At 40.5% G+C, this 21,600-nt stretch overlaps 1 protein-coding gene across 1 annotated transcript; it reads right to left on the minus strand.

Moving 5' to 3' along the window:
• Positions 1 to 4,115: 4,115 nt before the first annotated feature.
• Positions 4,116 to 21,112, minus strand: LOC108784633 (solute carrier family 22 member 13-like). Its single transcript, XM_018553499.1, has 10 exons — positions 20,706 to 21,112; positions 17,435 to 17,538; positions 14,302 to 14,456; positions 13,765 to 13,933; positions 10,951 to 11,071; positions 8,530 to 8,624; positions 6,652 to 6,866; positions 6,172 to 6,280; positions 4,927 to 5,136; positions 4,116 to 4,226 (listed from the first exon to the last, which is right to left on the minus strand). Exons 1-10 carry the CDS (start codon positions 21,078 to 21,080, stop codon positions 4,130 to 4,132), a joined length of 1,650 nt encoding a protein of 549 aa, XP_018409001.1. The 5' UTR covers positions 21,081 to 21,112; the 3' UTR covers positions 4,116 to 4,129.
• Between the last annotated feature and the right edge of the window lie 488 nt (positions 21,113 to 21,600).

The following is a 21,600-nucleotide window of genomic DNA, read 5'->3' on the forward strand; positions in this document are numbered from 1 at the left end:
CATAGTACTGTATGTATATAACAAGCTACAATGGCTACCAACCTTCAACTTTGCAAAAGGTGAGTATGTGTCTTAGAACAAACAACACACTTCCCTACAAGAAAGTAAGAAAAGCATTTATTTACACCTCAAACAAAATAAAACATTGAAATGATGAAACCTTTATTATGACAAAGAAACAATAATGTTTTATTAGAAAACAAAAGTATACTGTGCAATAATAACATGCATCATCCTCATATTTTTCGTTTAACAATAAACATGTCCAAATGTTAAAGAACTCCGGGCAAATAAAATCTTAACCTGTGCAGTAGTGTGACCCCCCTGCAATGCAAGGGTTAAGTGCTTGTTTTTTCTATGGACAGACAGAGATATACTCACCTGAACCATGATTCCAGCTGGCTCCTAGACCGGTGCCTTTAGCCTCACTCCCCCTCCACTCCGGCGATCTAAGATCCCATGAGCCATCACATCCTATACAGTGTATAGAACATGAGGGACATTCCATCACTGAAGTGGAGGGGGAGCGAGGCTGAAGGGACTGGTCTAGGAGCCAGCCAAGATCACAGTTCAGGTGAGTATATCTCTGTTATTTTAGCTCCGTAGGCAACATGAGCACTGAACCACTGCGGTGCAGGGGTAGTCCCACTGCAAGGGTTAAGATTTTATATGCAAGGAGTTATTCTTTAAATTAAACATATAGTGTAGGAGACGTCAGAATGGTTATTGCTAGTCACAGATCCGCTTTGCAGGCTGTGCATTTAAGAGAATCTGTTTATCTGCCTTGCTAGGGCAGATTTATTGCTCTCAGAGCTTCTGGTCATTCCGGCCAGCACTGAAATTAACCCTGTATGCCTAAAGCAGTGCTTCTCAGATTTTAAAAATACCCAGAAAAAAACTGACAAGACAGCTGTAGTGAGTACTGACAATGATGTCATAATATAAAATATTGCGATGGTCATTATTATTGCTACTACCACTGTTGTCTTTTGTTTTTTGCATACTACTACAACACCTCTTGTAGCACTTGCTTTCTGTGACAGTTAGAGGGGTGTGAGGACTTAAAATTTACACTGAGACCCTAAGACATGAGACGCTGAAAAGACCGCTGAGTTAGTGAGGACTACACTGGGCAAAGCCTAAGGGTCCCCACACACCTTACGATTATCGTACGATAATCGCGGGAAATCCCGCGATCGTACGATGATCGTAAGGTGTGTGGAAGCCGTGCGACCTCTACTACTGTAAGGTCGCACGACTTTAAACTTACGGACATGTTCGAAAACCCGCCGAGCATCGTACGATGTTCGGCGGGTTTGTGGCATGGCCATACGATAACAGCCGTACGGGCCGGTGTGCGCAAGCGCACACTGCCCGTTCGGCATTGCGGTCATTGGAAGCCCGCCCCTCAGGTGGCGTGGCTTGCGATCATCGCAAGTACGATCTGCCTATGCAACATAGGCAGATCGTATGTTTTTTTAAGTACCTTACAACCATCGCAAGACAAAAGTCTTGCGATGGTTGTAAGGTGTGTGCCCAGCCTTAGATGGGAAATGCAATCCCTGATCTTTTGTGTGGTCTCTCCAACATAGAGGAGTACAGTATCTGCAGTTTTAGGTGGTAAAAGATTTGATGTAATTAACCAATTTCTAAAAGATTTACTCCTCCTGCAAGATTCCTTGATCTCAGGATACGCATTTGCCACTATTTGTGTATAATGTTGTATTCCTGTTTGCTCTATGAGTGGAATTGTGTAGTGAATGACATTCTTCTGGGCTTCTGTCTCCTGTTCATATCCTATCCCCTGCTGATAGTCTATTCCATTTTTGGACACTAGAATTTGTATTTAAGGGAATCAACTCAATAGCAATCTTTATGTGAAATCTACAGATCATTCAGAACCATCTGCTAAATGTTACCAGTTTTTATCCTCCTTCTGTGTTCAGATCTGTCCCCAGAGGTCAGCTACAAAGGGTGCCATGTATAGTTAATGATGAATCAGTTTAAGAGACTAGACTGGACTTTATGAAATGGCTGATAAATTAATTGAACGTGGTTATCCAAAACATGACATTGAAAAAGTTAGATTAGTTAAGAAAGACTCTGGTGATAGAACAAGACAGAATAAATGTAGCAGGATACCGTTTGCATTTTCATTTTCTTTCTAATACAATTTTTTTATGTATTGAATGTAATTGGCATATTTTAGGAAAAATATACCCTTTGGTAGCTGAATTCCAGATATGAATATGATTAAATACTCCTTTGGACTGCTAAATAGGGGAGACTACTCAGCGAGTGAAGGAGAGAATTGTCTGACACAACTATGCCGTTAAGAATAATCAGACTGAACAACCGTTAGATAGACTTTTTACAGAGAAATTTCATACGGTGTCACAACTTAAGTGTTTAATTTAAGTTAAATTTAAGTTAAGTGTGATTAATTCAGTATTGAAATTAAAGTGACACTAAACTCAGAAGTTAAATCTTAAAAAATGTATTCAGGTACTTTAACTATTAACAAAAATGTATCTTATGTGTGTATCACTCAGCTGTAGATCCTCAAATCATCTCTGAATTGGTGCCGACACTGTCCTTCCTTCTGGAGGGTGGCTACTTTTGTTCCCCATGGTCCCTGTATGTGTTGTAAAGTAGCCAACGCTTTGAGCACACTCCCGTGAAGGACTACAATCTCATGTTTAGTTTACCAATTTGTATTGAGATTGTAGTCCATCCCAGGAGTGAGCTTGGAGCTGTGGATACTTTACAACACACACAGGGGCCATGGGGAATAAAAGTAACCACCCTCCAGAAGGAAGGACAGCGTCAGCACCAATTCAGAGATGATTTGAGGACCTACAGCTCAGTGATACACAAATAAGATACATTCGTGTTAATAGTTAGGGTACTTGAATGTATTTTTAAGGGTTAACTCCTGAGTTTAGTATCACTTGAAAAAGAGGGATCGAAAGGGAGTTACTATTATAGTAGAATGAAGTGTTCAAAATGCATCAACTAAGTACTATGTATCCATTAAGTGTGAATCAAGATTTTGATTTATATTTATTTTATGTTTGATGTAAAGTTAAGTAATTTTGTTTTTGGTTTTCCTTGTTTAAAACCCTTTTCACTGCAGAAATGCGTGAAGATGTGCAGTTGACATCAACGTCTCTCTTCTGAACCTTGTTTATATTAAACTGTTACAACTTTGGAATCAATGAGTTCTTTCATGTGTGGATGATGTTACTAGTTCCATTCTTGATATTATTTGTGTGTTTTGTAACTAAAATGTTTTCAGATATTACTGCTACTTGATGATGAATGGATTTTCCACAAAATCATTTTAATTTTGTATATGTTCTTTAGAACTAAATAAATTATTGTTCAGTACTACAACACCTGTTTTTACCTACATATTGAGCAAGTGGCTCTGGTTTGGTGGCATGAAACCAAGCACATTCTCATGCTATTTACCCCTACTATTGTCTAAAATTACATGTACAGATACTTTTCCAGCTCCAGGACTAGAGAAAAATTCAAAAGTTAGGAGGCAGCTGTCATTTTTAAGGAGCATACAGAATTCATGGGATTTGTACATCCCCATTTTAATGCATTATTATTTTTTTTGTAAATATATATAAGTGATGCACCAATACCAGTTTTCTGATACTTGTCCAAGTACTCACAGATACAAGTGCTGATATATTTTTGTTTATTGCCATGTGATAGTTTTTTTACAACAATACAGACTAATGATTTCAGGACAGTGGTGGAGAGCCAGAGCCAGGTCCCAGCTGCAACCGCTGCAACCCTGGTAGTTTTCATGAAAATGCCAAGTATCGGCATTGGTATCTGAACCGGTATCTGAACTGGTATCTGAACTGGTATCTGGACATCACTAATATATATAGATATTTGGAGTACAGAAGAATGTACTCAGGGACAGGGGGCTGTGGGCAATATTATTTTAATAATATAATAATATTGGGGACTGGCTTCTCTTGAGAAAAGGTAACCAAACCAGCATATGGCAATTTATTTTCAGAAGCCACAGGGATAAGTATATACTGTATGTACAATGTACAATGAAAAAAAAATAACGCCTTCCAAATGCTGGTAAAGAAAACTACTATAAACGGGTTTTCTTGTACTCTTGTTTTGTATTCTGTATTTCTTGTTCCTGGTGACTTTCGTATATTATTTGCTCTTCTGATATGTCATGAGACCTGTAAGAAAGGGAGCACAAAGTTGTATCAGTAAAAAAACAAACTAGTTTGAAAAGCAAATAGCCTGTTCATTGCAAGAAAATTTGCACTTTGGAGGGGAATTTTCTCCTTAGTTTAGTAAATAAGATGAAGCTCTGCTGACTTCCAACATCCAATCATGTGTAAGCAAAGTTTTTATTTTTTATTTTCTTTGCTTGTGATTGGATATTCTTTGCAAAGTAAAATTTTACCACATTCACGAAGCTAAGGGAAAATTCCCCTGCAAAGTCAAATTCCCTTACAAAGTGAACAGCCTATTTGCATTTAGTAAGCAAACCCCAGTGTGTCTTAAAGATAAAGCACTTTATAATGTTGCCAAGGTCTAGTATCATTGTGTCCTAAAGGTAAAGCTATTTAGACTGTTGCCTATTAGACTGTTGTCCAAAACTGGAAAGGGTTGTCTTGATGTATATTACTGTTCTGAACAGGAATTTGGTTTCTTAATATATACCATTTATAACATGTCATACCCTTTATAACTACCATATAGTCATGTGGAGGTCAACAGATGAATCACTGTTTTAACCCATTCTCTTGTGCATTTACGTTTTACATTAAGCTACATGTTTTTTATCTTTAAGGATTATTAAAATGCGTTTACCATGTTTTTCTAAACAGAAACCTAATGGATACTCGGAAACTAGTTATATTGCCTCCTTACCTTGGTAACCCATTTGCCTCATGTGTATGGTCCTGCAGGTCTCTGTTCCGTGTTTCAGGAAGGAAGAAGCAGAGGAGGCCTCCAATGATGGGACCACAGCCATAAATGGCCATAGGAATAGCAGAGTGATATTTGGCCAAAAGACTAATAAGGGGAGAAATGATCCCAGCTATCCGAGCTGTCATAGAGCAGACACCCACTCCATTCTGCCTGCAACAAAACACAGCTGGACCATTAGAAAGGGTCTCAGAAGAAATGGATTAGCATACTTGTCTATCAAGACTTTCTTTTCTCTGTTGTGGTTTTTCTTGCTGCTGGTTTAAAACAATATCCATTATTTCTCCAATGTGTACTGACACAGCACGAAGTCTGCACTAACCACTACAAAAGCTGTATTCAACTTGCTTATCAGACTCACTGTAAAGTCCATATACAGTGACAAATGCCACTGCTGCTTTGAGGTTTGTCTCAAAGGTTCCTACAGAGGAGATGTTATTGGTCTTTAAATGGCGTGCTGAGCATGTCAGTTTTTAGAAGATGCCAGCTCTTCTGGGTAATAAAGTGTTTCATTTTTGCTGTGTTCTGAAGGTGAAAGCAGTTATGTTGCTGGACCTCAGTATGCCGAGGACCAGCAGTTCAGGCCTGCAAATGTCACACTAACAAAATATAATACTCTGTCTTGTCTCACTTTAGTCAAAATGCAGAAGCTTACCACATATCTTTCTAGTGATCTAATGTAGGAGAAGAAAGGTCGATGTTATGTCATGCTACTAAAGGATGTAGTTTTCGGTGGATGATATACTGTGCTGCTGAGGGATATAATATTGTATACTGCTAGGTAATATTAGATGGCATTGGCTACCTAATACATTATCATTTAAAATGTTCAAATAATTTTAAGAGGAAACAGCCACATCTGTGATTTTTTTCAGAAGGATAAAGTTACTGACCTATCATGGATTATTTGTCCTTCCTTTCTGTGATTGTAAACTTGTGATCACTGCTGCTGTACAGTGGGTAGTTTATACATGATCTCTTATGGACCACATGCAAATAGTCCTCCATTCTAATTTTAAATCCATTGCATAATATTGTTACACATGCCCTGACTACAAAGAACTTAACTGACCTCTTTCTTAACTTGGTAACAGAAAGTAGGCAGCTAGCAGCTGAGGAGTATGACTTAGTGTACATAGCTTTCAAGTTCTGGTTTAATACTAAATAAGGTTGCTCTAAACAGCTCACCTGATAATTGTAGGGAATAGTTCCGCAGCATATATGTAACAGATAGAAAATGAAGCTGCAATTGCAAATTTTCCAATCACAGCAAGCACTGTGATTACAACAGGTAATGCTAGAAAAGAAGACAAAACAATTATTATATAAATGCTTTAATAAAAAGGGAATTCAATTAAAATAAGGATGCACAAAATCTTAATCGCTATGTAGTATATCATTTATTTGGACACATTTCTGTATAGTGTATTGTAATGAAAGGACAGACCCAGGAATCAGTTTGACTAAGTTCTCTCCTACAGTAGAAGCCAAAATGTTTGTCTCCCTTGAGACGTTCATCGTGTCATGGTTATAGAACATAAAGTATAGACTGGAATACAAAGTAGCAGTTTATACTGTTGGTATAAACAGATACAAAAAAAAACTTTTATACTGTATAATTGTTGCATTTATTCAACTAAAAAAACAATCACTATAATAAATACTTACTCTTTGGTATTGCAGTTAAAATAAGACAAACTGTTCCACCAAGTAATAAACACATGGACTGGCTGAGCTTCCGTCCCAAGATCTGTACTATGAACATGGCTCCAAGGCGAGCTGGAATTTCGACTGCTCCAAATATGAGCTGGGTGAGATATATGTCCAGCCCAAAACTGCCAACATTTAGACTCAAACCGTAATAAACAAGACTGTTCACAAACCTAAAACCAGAAAAAAAGGAGACAGGAAACATGAGGACGAAAATAAAAATCAATTGACTTTATAGAAAACACAAAGGGCGTTAATAATTCAGTCACCAAAACCAAAGATTCTACAACTAATGAATACCCACAACTGAAATATTCATTTTGTGTGAAGTGACCCTTTAACAGAGTTTTTCTGCAGAACATTAAAGGAGAATTATGAGGCGAGTGATTTTCACTCAGCCTCATAATCTGAGCCGACCTGTGACAATGAAACTGTCACAGGTCAGCTCAGTAGATCGGGAAGTGAGCGAACACATACTGTCGCTCACTCACTTCTCGATCTATCCGTGCAGAAAGCCGTGACTGTCACTCACCTGTCCGATCCTCCAGCGCTGACTGGCGGAACGGACGGGGAGGGGGCGGGCACAGCTGGCTCTGCCTCTGGATAGGCAGAGCCAGCGGTCAATCCCGCAGCTGGGTGGATCTCGACAGCAATGTCGGGATCTGTCCCGGCTGTGGCGTCTCAGTATACCGTGAGCTGTAGCTGTATACTGAGCTTTGGGTCACGGGAGGACGCTAGTTTGTGTCCTCCCATTACCCTTAGGAGAACTATGGGGAAAAGCCCTAACCCCATAGTTCTCCTTTAAATCCAAATTCCAGCTATAATGAACCTATGCCGTTTTTTGTGTCCTTTGGCTTTCTATCCCCTACCTGCCATTGGGTCCAGAGATTAAGGAATATCTCTCCTTCATATACCAAGTAATAAAGTTATAAACTTATCATTATCAACAAAGTATTTATAATTAGTAGGGAATCATCGGTACCGATACTAGTAGCAGTATCAGTGCCGATACTGAGTATTTGGGTGAGTACTTGTACTTGCCCAAATGCTCCGATACCTTTGCCGATGCTGGAACTTCCGGTCAGAGGGAGATTTCCTTTGACCGCCAATGCCGCGAGGGAACATGGAGCCGGGAAGTTGGCTCCCTGCTGTTTAGCTGGCTCAATGCTGATTGGCCAGGAAGCCGACTTCCCAGCCAATCAGCAATGAGCCGGGCAAACAAATCTGATAATATGGTGACACGACTCCCACCTTGCAGACAAAGCATTCCCCTCACATAGATCCTCAGCAGCAGTCATTAACGTACCAGTACCTTGGCCAGCTGGGCAGACACCGCTCTCCAAGCTCTCCCGGAACTGCTCACGTCTCCTGTGTGCACAACGCCAGCACTGCCTGCTTGATGCTGTTAGAGGATGTGTGAATGAGAGCACTGGGCAGTCTGCACATGCGCAATAGCAGGCTGAGGGCCGATTCACATGGGCGCTGTACACAGATGAGACGTGGACAGATCCAGGAGAGCTTGGAGTGATGTGAGGGGAATGAGGTGTCTGCAGGGTGGTGGTTGTCTCACCATATTGTCAGATCTGTTTGGCCGGCCTCGATGCCGATTGGCTGGGAAGCCGGGCGGTGGCTAATGACATGCCACCTGGCTCCCTGATTGCCCGGGAAGCCGGCTCTATGCTACCTGAAGCACCGGTATCAGTACCCAGTATCGAGTACCAAAATATAAATATCGGTACTTGTACTCAATACCGAAAAACGGTATCGGTGCATCCCTAATATTTGCAATAATTTAAATTGCATTGGCTCAGGCCCATGCATTAGATAAGAACTTACCACACAAAGCTCATAACAAGCGTGACTCTTCTTAGGGTTGGAATCCTGAAAAGGTCTAGTATGTTTGTTGATTGTGTTTCTTTTTCCTCTTGTAGCTTAGAGACATAATATATAAAATAGGCTTTGAGAAATTACCAAAATGATTAGTGTTATTATCGTAGCCAAGAACTCTGCAGTTCACCTACCCTATAATTCTGGACACTATGATGCTACCGTTATTAATTACCCTGGTATAGGGAGTTATGACTAGTAACTGAATATAGGAGGAAATACATTGCCATAATGACTGTGGAAAATGCATTTTAGTATTTTTGGGGGGTTTCAGGTACTTCTGGATAAAATGCTTCTGCATAAGATACATAACCTGGTATCATAAAGTGTATGTAAATACAAAACTTTTGTTTTCTTTCCCTGGTGTACAATGTCCAACATTTTAAAGTTTACATGACAGCAAGAGAAATCATGCAATGGGAACACCAGTTAAGAGTTCCCCACACTTTGGGGAGATTTCATCTTACTTCCTGTTGCATCTCCAGGACAGAAAGTGAAGGGAAATATCCTCAGCAGGACAGAGACAGCCCAAAAAGCTTATAGGGGTTTTAACCCTCCTCCCCATCCCTACTCTAGCCAAAAGAAAAGCAAAAACAAGTGTTGACACTTTAAATTTAATTGTCATCATTCACAGTTGATATTTAAAGCACAGTATTGATAGCCAAACATGTTTTACGTTTTCTATAGAGAACATAAAATGGATAAAACCCGTCAGGTTTTTATTGCTGTCACAGGGTCAGAAAGTGATGGGAAATCCAAAATATTGCAGTGTTTTTAGAACTGTAATAGAGGGATAATCCTCCAGTTGAGGCACCTGTTCTGGTGACATCTGTCTAAGGGCAATTTACCCTCCCATCGGTTCCTTTTTTAACTTCCTGTTATGTTCCTGGAACAGGAAGTCAGGGGAAATCCCCCCAAGGAACACAAACAGAAAAAACACTGCCAGGGGTTCTAACCATTCCTTACTCTATCCAGAATAAAACATTTTAGTTATATTTTCACTTTGGGGTCTATTCACTAAGCTGCCATAGGCAGGTCAGAGGGACCGAGCAGAACAGAAAAATAGTTTAAAAAGGTTTTAAAAAGTAAATAGAAAACGATTGTGCGGAGCTAGCAGTGACAGCTAGCTCCGCCCAATAGTTTCCTATTGTCCGGCGGCTCTGCTGCCGTAAAAAAAAAACGAAAAGAAAACCTCTCCGGAGCGCTCTGGGAGCCTCCTGCTCCCGGTTGCCCAGGAGAGAAACACTGCTGTGTCTTTTTTTTCTTTATTCTGACACGGAATCGCCCGGGAGAGTTAGCTGTTTGGAGATCTGTGTCCCTGGTTAGCAGGTAACCAGGGACGCTGATCTCTCTGTAAGATCACGGCTGGCTCCGCCTAGCTGTCAGAAGCAGGCTGTCAGCCGGTCAATGGCCGGCCGCTCGGCCAACTTCGGCTTTCAGCACGGCTCAGCCGAGCCGATGCATATGCGCTATTGTGAATAGCCCGTACAGCACCCCTTTAGTTCTACTGAACCGAAGAGGCCCTGGGGCCGAAGATAGCCGAAGGATCGGCCGAAGGTGCTGCCAGGCACCGCCATCTTGGATGTGATGTCAGCCACCTCAACTGACTCAGAGCTGTCACGTAAATGCCACTCTATAGTATTCCTCTTCCCTCCTCCCCCGCTAGCTACTTCAAAAGTTATGTAGGGAGGTGAAGGAGCTAGGCCAGCACAAAGAGTAATTAGACACTGCCAAAAGAGGAGAGGGCTATGGTGTACAAGGAGGGAAGGGGCTGTGATAGGGAATTGACTCTTCCTGGAGTAGTGACATTGCAAGTGAATAAAGAATAATGTATCGAAAGGAAAGACACACTTTGTTGTTAATGTTACCTATTGTCACCAGCATTGTTTGTACTATGTTTGTAGAACTGTTATCTTCTAAAACTCTACAAACACTTATTCAATAATAAAAAAAGAAAGGTAATGCTGCAGGTGAGCATTTCAAATACCTTTTTTTTTTGTGTGTGTGTGTGTGTGCTTTTACATGCAATATTTTCAGTTGGTGACAGTGTCTTTAAAACAATGAGGGGAATTTATCAAAACTGGAGCAGACAAAATCTGGAGCAGTTGCCCATGGCAACCAATCATCTTCTATCTTCAGTTTGTTCAGTTAAGATTTGAAAATGAAAGAGAGAAGCTGATTGGTTGCCGTGCTGGTTGCCATGCACAGCTGCACCAGATTTTGTCTGCTCCAGTTTTGATAAATTCCCCTCAATGGGTCTCAAGGTCAAACTATCAGTAAGATAAAGATTTGCTATTTTATGTCAGGTCATATTTCCGATAACCATTTGCACCACACAATATGCTGAGCACAAACAAGAATTCCTGATACCTGTGTCAGCAATTTCTCGGAAAACTTCTTTTTATTGGCTGAGGCTGCTTTTTGGAGGATTTCTTTTGCTCTTTTATGTTTTCCTTTAGTTAGAAGCCATCTGGGAGATTCTGGGAGGATCCTGCAAGAGTGTAATTTTGCTTTCAAAGACTTCTATATTTCCAAGTAAAGTAACAGCACAAATGCAAACTACGAAATAAAGAAGATACCCAACATACAGCAAATCCCCAGCTTCTCAGTACCATTTTTAAATCTTACCTGAGCAAACTGAAGAAAGAAGCTGATTGGTTGCCAAGGCAGTATAATACAATTACATGGAAAGAATACAGGTGTAGTGAGGAGGGGTCATGAATTAGCCCATAAAGGGGTGAAAGAGCAGATAAAAGAAAGAGGTAAGGAAAGAAGTTCTGGAGGGAACGCTTCCCGTCCATCACATGGGGTCTTCTGCACTGTACTGCACAATCCAATATAGTCTCTTGTTGGGTCCCATACTGGCTGAAATTGCTCTCATGTACTGTGCAGAAAACATTTACGTTTTTCATTATCCAAGAAATCTGGCTGCCCGCATCATTTATATACCTATCTGTATATTTGACTGAAGTGGGGAAATCCCACCATTCTTCTCGCTTCTATCCCCTTTCTTTTTATCTTCTCTCCTCTCCTTATCACTCTTGGTTCTCTTCTTTTCTTCCATCTTTTCTTGTTCTTTCATTACATACTTTCCAGGTAATCGCCACCCTGCGGAGATTTTAATTTAACTATACCATAAAGCCACATCCTGAGCCGTCTGCCAGTTATGTTTCCTAATGACTAATCACACATGAGTCTTGATCCAATATCTACCGCTACGATGGACCTTTACTGTATTGTGATGCCAATTTTCACTGAAGGTTTGATAACGGACTGTTTTCTTCACAGGTTTGTGATACCTTCTCTGTAAACCCAAATGTTTTCTTTATCCTTCTATCATTTGAGTGGAAAAATTGTTTCTACTTGACAAGATAATAAAAACATTGAAACAGAAAACAGCACGATCCAAAGCTGTTCTTACAGATGGGGCAGGTTGGAAATGTTGCAGAGATAGGCTTAGGTCTGAGGACAAGCCAGATCGGCCAAGGAGTAACATTTCAGGAAGTTGAAGACTGCCCCCCAGTGACATCATCGAAATCACATTTCCTTCTCATGGAAGCATTAAAGTGTGTGTATAGGCAAAACTTTGTATTTATTTTTTTCTTTAGTTTTAAATGAATTAGGGAAAAGCTCAAATCCATCAGTTTATTTTTTGCTGTCTATGTCCATTTTGTGAGTTTTGGTTCACTTCCTGTCCTAGAGACGTGTATGCTCCTGGTTTTTGGTTCTGGGGTTAAGTCACCACCAGGGAATATATTTACATGGAGTTTTTATGTTTACCCATGTTTGTAAAGGTTTTCACTAATCCTCCAGCTTCCAGCCACAGTCTCGAGAAATATACAGGAAGGTTAAAACTAAACTTCAACCATCCCTTCAGTCTTGCACCGTTGTACAGGTTCCTCTCCTGTAATGTAATTGTTTACTCTGATTTCACTGCACACTATGAGCTTCTTCTAGTGTGCATCAGAAGCTGCAAGCAAGTCAGATAGAACCCACCGCATTTCCTGACAGAAGAACATCCAGTATCATCTAATTCTTTCTTCCTCAAGCGAAGTCTCCCTGGCCCACTACTTTTATATATTGGATTTCAGTTTTATCAGTCATGGATGTTCAGGGTCACATGTGGGCTTTACCTAGGGCGGTCTACAGTGGCCATCTCCACTACAACATCACAAGGGGCAGGGCAGTCTCAAGTGGCTATCTTTCTACTAGCTTGGAGAAGAAAGGGGGGGGGGGGGGAAAGAGGAGAGGGCAGCAGGAGAGTGGCTTGCCTTGCTGTGACTGTGTATTTGCGGATAAGAAGTACTATCCTTGTCGCACTCCTTACCGATATGTCCCTTGTAGTGGGGGGTGCTCGCAGTAACTGCGGATGGCGCCGCGAATGTCAGCAAAATTCTAGAAATGTCACCAGCACACCAGTCCTTTTAGGATAGCAAAAGCTTTATTTATTGAAGTTTTTTGTCATATGACCAAACAAGCGCTTTCAGGACCGTACAATGCTAAAGCCTGATGAAGGGACCCTGTGTGGTCCCGAAAGCGCTTGTTGGTCATATGACAAAAAAACTTCAATAAATGAAGCTTTACTATCCTAAAAGAACTGGTGTGCTGGTGACATTTCTACAATTTTCTGTATTTGTGGAGACACACAACTTACTAGTATTATGAATGAAGAAGTCACCCGCACTCTTAGGTCCAACGTGAAGAACATGCTTTATTGAGACGCTAGGCAATCATGGAGTCAGTGCAAATAGCAACGTTTCCATAAGTGGTCCCTTCATCAGGCAAACACAGTAACGAGGCATTATGCTTTCAAACAGCTGGCTCCAACTCTCTCTGGTCCACTTCCCTGAACTTCCTGTCCAGTACAAGATCACAAGGGACAGCAAATTCTCCAGCAGCTGTCCTTCTACTAGTTGGGAGATGGGAAAAGGGAGGACCAGGGAAAAGGGAAGTGGTTTGCTTTGCTGTGTCTGTGTGTTTGTGGAGACACACAGCTTACCAACACAAACAAGGGTGGCTCCATAGGACCCTGCAAGGGAAAGGAACCATCCCAAAACAGGATATCAGGGCCAGTGCTTATTTTGACTTTAATTTCATTTTAAGTATGCCCTCCGTTTCCTTTGCCCAGGATACTTCAGTTTATGATAATACCTGTTTTCATTGTTTCATTTTCATTTTACTCACCAGATGTAGAAAAATAATAGGGCAGTTGGAGCTGAGCAAACTATCTGCAACAACCTCCAGTTCCTGAAGCCATAACCAAATCCTGCCAAAACCATTTGTCCTACTGCAAAACAAACATGGCCGCTGATGGTGGCATAGGCGCGCTGAGACGATCCCACCCACTCAGCAACTGAAATGAAAAATATTTAATAATCATGTTGTTACATGTTTTCTGTTCGCTTTCACAATATTATAGAGAATGGAAAGAATGGTCAGAGCAGAAAAAGAAATATTCCATGAGAGTTTACAATGTATATTCTGTGTTGTATTTTGGATTATTAAAAATAAGTGCATCACTTTTCAGACTGTAAACTTTAAGCAATATAAGAAACACTAGCGCAGGAGTTTTGTGAACATAGGGGGGTGGTAACTAATCCATACCGCTGCAAAAGAAGGACCCCAATAAAACAGGGGAATATTTTAAATGCTTTCAAAAAAATGACATGTATTAGAAGAACACCAAATTGACTGTAAAGTGAAAAGTCTTGCACCTATTACCTAACACAAGATTGTTGATCAGGACCCCCGACATGGCCATTCCCACAACGCACCGGAGGGCTGTATAGACGTAAAAATCTGACACAAACGCTGCTCCAACACCAAACGCCATCATCAACAACATTGAGATTAATATGACTGGACGTCTCCCAATCCTTCAAAACAAAGCATTACTCATTCCAAAAATATTGACGTTTCAAAGTGATTTTTCGCTAGAAGACGATTAGATTTATACTGGACACGAGACCAGATTTGGAGCTCAAACTCTAGAAGCAATACAAATCCCTGATATATACAGGATTATATTATATTAAGTGCATATTATATTATATACTTATTATGTTATAGGTGACACTAAACTCAGGAGTTAAATCTTAAAAGTACCCTATTAACAAAAATGTATCTTATTTGTGTATCATTCGGCTATAGATCCTCAAATCATCTCTGAATTGGTGCTGACACTGTCCTTCCTTCTGGAGGGTGGCTACATTTGTTTCCCATGGTCCCTGTGTGTGTTGTAAAGTAGTCACCACTCCAAACTCACTCATGTGATGGACTACAATCTCACTACAAATTAATTGAGATTTTAGTCCATCACAGGGACCATGGGGAACAAAAGTTGCCACCCTCCAGAAGGAAGGACAGTGTCAGCACCAATTCAGAGATGATTTGAGGATCTACAGCCGAGTGATACACAAATATGATACATTTTTGTTAATAGTTAAGGTACTGTAATGCCTTTTTAAGATTTAACTCCTGAGTTTAGTGTCCCTTTAATATGCAAGGCCAGATTTACCTTTAGGCACAGCAGGCTTGGGCCTATGGGTAGCAGAATTAAACAGACAGCTTTGCCCTGTATAGTTATTATCAACCATGCATTTTTTTATCATTATCAGTAGAAATAATGTAATCTCATGTAACTTTACTCACACAGTATCTTAAGCCAGGTTAGAGCCAGTCACATAAAAAAAGTTATGGCTAAAAGCAGTGATGCTAGCAGATGGGTATTGCTCTGAGCACTCAAGCTTCTGTGTCCACTGTCCAGTGATAAAAGCCTGCTTTGTTCATATAACAATCTGTGGAATGGGACTGTTCACTCCCTGTTGAACTGTTCACTTGTTCAACTTGTTAAAAGATGATATGATTATTAATAGTTATAATATGCAGTGAACCTTTCATGTCCCCTCACATGCTGGTAATAATTGTGTTTGTTTTTTGTTGGGTTTTTTCAATTTGGAAAAAATCAAATAAAAAGTATCTTAAAACATAGCTCTTAATGTGTAAGAGAAAGGACACAACCTCCCATCTCTCCTAGCAGAGACAGGAACACCTTGCTTTAATGTAGAGAAGCAGCCAAAAGGCATGTAGGAAATGCTTGGCTTTCTTGATAGAAACCTTAGCATGCTCTGTAAACTGAGTGTCATAGATTCAGCCTGAAGTAAATGTTTATTTGTAAAATAAAGATTTTATGAAAGATGTAAAAAATATAAAATATCTGTGTATGCCTCGTGCGGATGAGGCACTGCGGGAATTTAACCCTAGAAACGGTTTACCTGGGACTATGTTACCAGATCCTCTAGTAAATAAAATAAGGAGTTGGTATCAATGTCTGCTGTGAACTCTCCTTCAGGTTATGCCCATCTTTAGCAAATTCTGAAAACTTGGGGTTACACAACATCCTTTCAGGTCTATGCCCCTTTTGTCAAGTCATATCAGAATGGTATCCAGCACTTGGCTTCCATTGTAAGATTGAGAAGTCTCACTAAATTTGACATTTCACATCACCAGGATTTGCCAATATTGGCAGGAACCTTGAGAAAGTCTACCACATAATAAGCAAACTCTTTTTTTTTAAACTGGGGTACAGTCTCCCTTAAAGTGGACCATTTTCCCCCTTCATCTAAAAATTTTAGTTTACTGGCTGTCTCTTTCGGGCTCAGAACACGTATGCAGGAAGCCAAGTCAGGACTCTTAATGTGCATTTCTTATTCCAGGTACGTGACTCAGAGAGTATTAAAGTAGAACAGAAGGCAAACGTTTCGCTTTGGATAGAGTAAGGGGGGGTTATAACCCCTATAAGCCTTTTTGCCATTTGTGTCCCATTGGGGAGATTTACCGTCACTTCCTGTCTGATATCCACAACAGGAAGTGAGAGGAAATTCTTCCAAAGATAAGGAAATCCTTGGTAGTCAGTATGGTCACCAGGACAAATAGAGAGGGGCACTGGCTTCATTTGCACTTTAAAGCCCTTAGATCAGCTTGGAGGCCGGACATCTAGCCCTAAAGAAGGAGCGCTCCACAATGGCAGTTTACCTATTTCTCTCAGTACAGGGTTATTTTAGGGCACTGGCCACTGTAAATTAATGCACACATACAAAGAAAAGAGCATAAACCCCAATTAAACCCTTAATCTTTATAATTGTAATGAAGCCAGGCAGTCAAGCTGCCTGAGCAGTGTTGTTGATTGGAGCACAGGAAGCGTGTTAAAGCACTCATCTTGCTTCACCCTTTCTCAGTCTCATTCCCTCAGTCAGTCAGTGTTCAGTACTGTACATTAATATTTAAAATATGCAAACCTAAGTAAAGTCCTGTATATTAGAGCTGATGTTCTCTAATATAGATGTGTGTTAGATTATAAATGAAGGACACACTTAGTTTATTTTGATTATCTTTTTAATATACAATGATAAAAAATGTTGATAATTCGTTATTGTTATTTGTGTATTGTTTTCCCAAGGATTGTATCCCTATGGGGGTTATCTCTTTTCCTACTATTACATATATATATTGGGTTTAATACTCCTTGGGTATATACATTAGGTATTGTGCATGTAATTAAGGTACTTGAAGTCTGGATCACTTCGGCTTCCCTGGTTTGGGGGTCCCCCACGTCTTACTGATGTTCTCTATTCCTAGCTTAGTGTCCAATTTTGTTAACGACCTAGTTGAAAGAACAGAATTCGGTCCTGAAGTGGCAATAATTTAAAAAAACACTGACTCATCCTTGACTGTTTATGCAGTCTGACTATGTTACTGTAATTAAAAAGGGCTCAATTGAACTTTAACTCATTCTTAGAGAAACAATTTATCTTCTGTAATGATTGATTAAACTGAAATAAAGACGTTTTCTTACCAATCCCCTAACGGTCCAAACATAATGGATCCTATGAGGAGTCCCGCCATGTATACAGACTGAGATATATCTGTTAGTTCTTTTCTGTGGCAGACAAGATTAAACTAAATAAAAAGATATAGTTTGATTAGTTTATGCATTTGTACTGTAATGTATGGATTTATTGATAAATATGCATAAGTAAACCCCAGTTATATAATTTTCTGGATAACAATGTGTCCAAGAGCGCCCTTTCCTTTACCCATGCAGGGCAAAGGTCACTTTACTACCCCCAGCAGCAAATATAGCTATAGCTATGAACTCTTTCCTCACCCCCATGTAATAGCGTTGGGCCAATCATGAGTCACCAACACTGCGACATGGGAGATGCTGTGTGAGTCACATTCTTACCCATACCTTAAGTCCTGGTTCCCACTGAGCGTATTATCACAGCTGACTCATCGCAAAAAAAAAAAAGCTTCCCCCCAAAAAAACCCATTTATTCCTATGGCCCCTTGTTCACACCTGAGCGTTTTGTCACAATAAGCAAAACGCCTGTATCTGGAAAAAGTGCATGAGCTTCTTTTTGGCAGATTACAACTCGTTTTGTCCTCATAGAGTCCATAGAAAACACTTAGAAACATGCATTGCAATTGGTTTTGTGCGTTTTGACACACGTTTTTGCCATTTACGTCAATGTGTCACAATCTGCTCATAAATAAACATGTGACTTAATGTATGTGCATTTTAAGCACGCGAAAATATTCAGCCGTGAAAAAACCGCTGTCACCTAGGTGTGAATCAGGCCTGGTAAAGTCCACTTTTTAGAAAAAATTATAAATGCACATTTCTTCATAAAAGAAAAAATGTGCATTTATTTTTTGCATTAGAGCCAATAAAGCATTGCAACTGTGATTCCTCCCATCCATACCGAGATGCAGACATTCAGTAACAGGGACAGGAGGAAGAATGAATGGACTACAAGTGTGGTGCCATCAGTGTACTCGTATTCAATTGAGAACTCAAGTTCCTCTGCCGTGATGGCATTAGGATGTCAGTATCAGGAACTTCATAGACCGTTCACTGCTTGATTTTGAAGATTTATAGTAGTAGTGAACCACTGCATGCTGGGTGGGTTTTTGCAATAATGTGCAACTATGCACAGTATTTATTATGGCACATTCATCTTACAAGTGTGCCCTTCTCCTGTGCTGTGTAAAATAAATGGCACCCTAACTGCAACTGGCCAAGTGCCCAGTGTTACTGGGCATTCATGTAATATGCAGCAAAATGCACATTACTGCAAAGCATAGATCTGACTGGTGCACACCTAGGCGATTTATTGCACGGCTAAATTGTGCAAAATACAGATTTACATTGAAGTCAATAGAGGCTGTTGATGTTTGGTTCCGCGGGTGAAATTGCCTGCGTCACGCAAAAAGGTGCAGGAGCTATTTTCGGGTGGTTGTCATGTGCTTTTGGTCCCATAGACATCTCTATGCATTGAAAATTTTGCGGTTTTTGAGTGGTTTTCAAAGCAAAATCGCTGGTGTAAACCTGGCCTGAAGGCAAACTAATTCTAAAGACTCCCTTCCCTCCGCATGCTAACTAAACCCCCTGGACACTTATCTTAGATTAGCAGGCGATGCAGTCCAGGAGCATACATCATATCTGGTAGCGCTGAGTTAGGGAAGCATCCCAGCATCCTAAAAAGTAGACAGCGTCTGCATTCAGGCCTAGGAAGAGCTCAGTACCCCAAGCACTCAATGGCATTGCATCTCCCTATCACCCAGCACCCCTAAGCAAATCAAGTGGCTGCACGGTTCACTGTTAAAGAATGCGCCATTGCTGCATACAAATTGCTTTCCTTGGAAACAGTGCATTGTCTTTAGACATTGTTAAACTGTAAGGCCTCTTTCACATGAGCAATCCGATTAAGTCCACCTATTAAGTTTTTCAGGTGGACTTGCTCGGATGCCTAATGCTAGTCGATGGGCAGACGGGTCTAAACGGATGGGCATCCGTTTACACCAGGTTATTCCCGACTCTGATCATGTCCGGAAATACAAACAGAACAGGCTTCCTTTTCCCTGGACCTGATCGTGCCAGATCAGGGTTAATCATGTTGGTCTATGGGGATCGGATTTAAATGGACGTGTCTGTTTACATCCGGTTTTCCCATTGGGTCCGACAGTTTTAGTTATTTCCTCCATCACAAGTTGGAGGAAAAAAATGGACAGATACGGATGTCACAACAGTAACATGTGATCCATACTGCTCCGATCAGGAGGGGATGCGTGCATGGATTCCCTTCTGATCAGCCCGTGTGAAAGTGGCCTTATGATCTCTGCATGCCACCCTTGGTATTTTTTTTTCTTTTAGCTTTTTACAATATCTGTCAACATTTACTTAAAAGCCCAACTTTACTTGTTAACATTTTCTATTTGTAACATATGTTTAGTATATTAATAACTGATCTAGCCTCATTAGCTTCTGAGCATCTGTTCCTGCTTTTCACTCTTTTTCTAGTTGCCATATCCTTCTTACTTGTCGACATTGTTTTAGAGATGAGATGTCATCTGTGGGAGACATAATTTGCTATGGATGATTCTTCTGCTTTACGAGGTACCTGTGCCTTTTGTATTTGAAAAGAAACTCTGACATACTGCCACTGATGTGCTCTAGTTGGAGGTTTCCAGAACCAACACAGATGCTCAAATTTGTATCCCCAAATACTTATAAATAGCGTTGATTGTTCCATATATGCACTGTGACTGACGCTTTGTCTTTGACAAGGCTTGACATGAATTTGACATGGCTTGTTTGACTGCTGCATGGTCCCTGACAACATCTAAAGACCTGAACTGGTCCAGTTTGCTATGCAAAAACTCTCATGCTCTCCAATCCAACACATAAGAGGTATTGATCAAGACTGGAACAGTTGCCCATAGCAACCAATCAGCTTTTCTCTTTCATTTTCAAATCTTAACTAAACAAACTGAAGAAAGAAGCCGATTGGTTACTATGGGAAACTGCTCCAAATTTATTTTTATGCTTTTATGTGTGTATTTACTACCACAGAAAGGGAACAGAATCAGTCTGTACATCTTCAGTATGTATAGTGCAAAAAATAAGAAGCATAAGAAAAAGTTGAAATAGATATTTGGCTTCACAATATTCCATACCCTCATATTAATGGTGCAAATATAATTTTATACAATAAGGACGGCATGATTTTCTTATCTAGACAAATAGGTAAAAAGCTATTTTTATCACATATATTAGAACAGACCTCTGTGACCAGCGTTGACTTCTGCTGTGACGTGTCGTACACCCATCCATCCTGGCAGACCTGTGTGCTGTTCAGTCCATACCTTTCAATGGATTCCATATCCCAGTCCACCGGGGTGTACATGAGGCATTGCTCATAGCTGCCCTCTGTATTACGAGGGATGGTTAAATTCAACTGATGTTCCTCAGTTACATTTGGATACTTTTCTAAAATCCAGCTGGTATTGCAATGATGTGGCACTGATATTCCCATAAACACTTGTCCAAACATGTGGAAGGCATTGAAGAAACTAAGTAAACACAGCATAAAAACCAATATTTTCTGAAATCGACCATATTCCCCAACATTTTTCAGGATTTCCCCAAACTCTGTCATAGTGACCTAGATTAAAGTCTAAACGAAAAGACACGAACCAGACGGCCAGGCATTAATATTTAATCCGTGTCAATGAGTTACCTTAATAAAGGCAAAGTCTGACTTTTAGTTCCAGTGTCTGTTTGCCCAATGGTGTGAACAAAGTAAAAATAAATGTTTAAGCAAAATGTAAACTACTGAAAATGAATGCTCAAAGGTTATACACATCACATACATTAGTGGTGGCCAGGCCATGTTCCCAAGGCCCCCCTTGGGGTGCATGTTTTAGATCAGTGGTTCTCAACCTGTGTAACCTCAGGACCCGCATTTGTCCTTGGCCATTCAGTCGTGACCCAAGTCGCACTGCAATGGAATGCACGAGAATTGGAGTGGATATTCAGCCTGGGGTCCAGTGTTGACTGCTGTGCTGTAGCAGAGCTCCTTCCACATGTGCATTGCTTGTACAGCTCCCTTGTGTGCCCTGTAGAGGTGCCGAGAGCCAGAATGTGACGTCACTCCGGTCCAGGCACCTCTATAAAAC

The sequence above is a fragment of the Nanorana parkeri genome, unplaced genomic scaffold (assembly GCF_000935625.1).
Source record: "Nanorana parkeri isolate BGI_ZX_2015 unplaced genomic scaffold, ASM93562v1 scaffold121, whole genome shotgun sequence".
NCBI lineage: Eukaryota > Metazoa > Chordata > Amphibia > Anura > Dicroglossidae > Nanorana > Nanorana parkeri.

Bases quoted from the DNA above. Each gene is read 5' to 3' on its own strand.
- LOC108784633 (XM_018553499.1), bottom strand. From the start codon at position 21,080: ATGACAGAGTTTGGGGAAATCCTGAAAAATGTTGGGGAATATGGTCGA. The intron at 5,137-6,171 runs GTGAGCTGTTTA...GTTTTGTTGCAG, and splicing joins CTATTCCCTACAATTATCAG to GCAGAATGGAGTGGGTGTCT. The intron at 4,227-4,926 runs GTAAGGAGGCAA...CCTTTCTTACAG, and splicing joins GAGGCAAATGGGTTACCAAG to GTCTCATGACATATCAGAAG.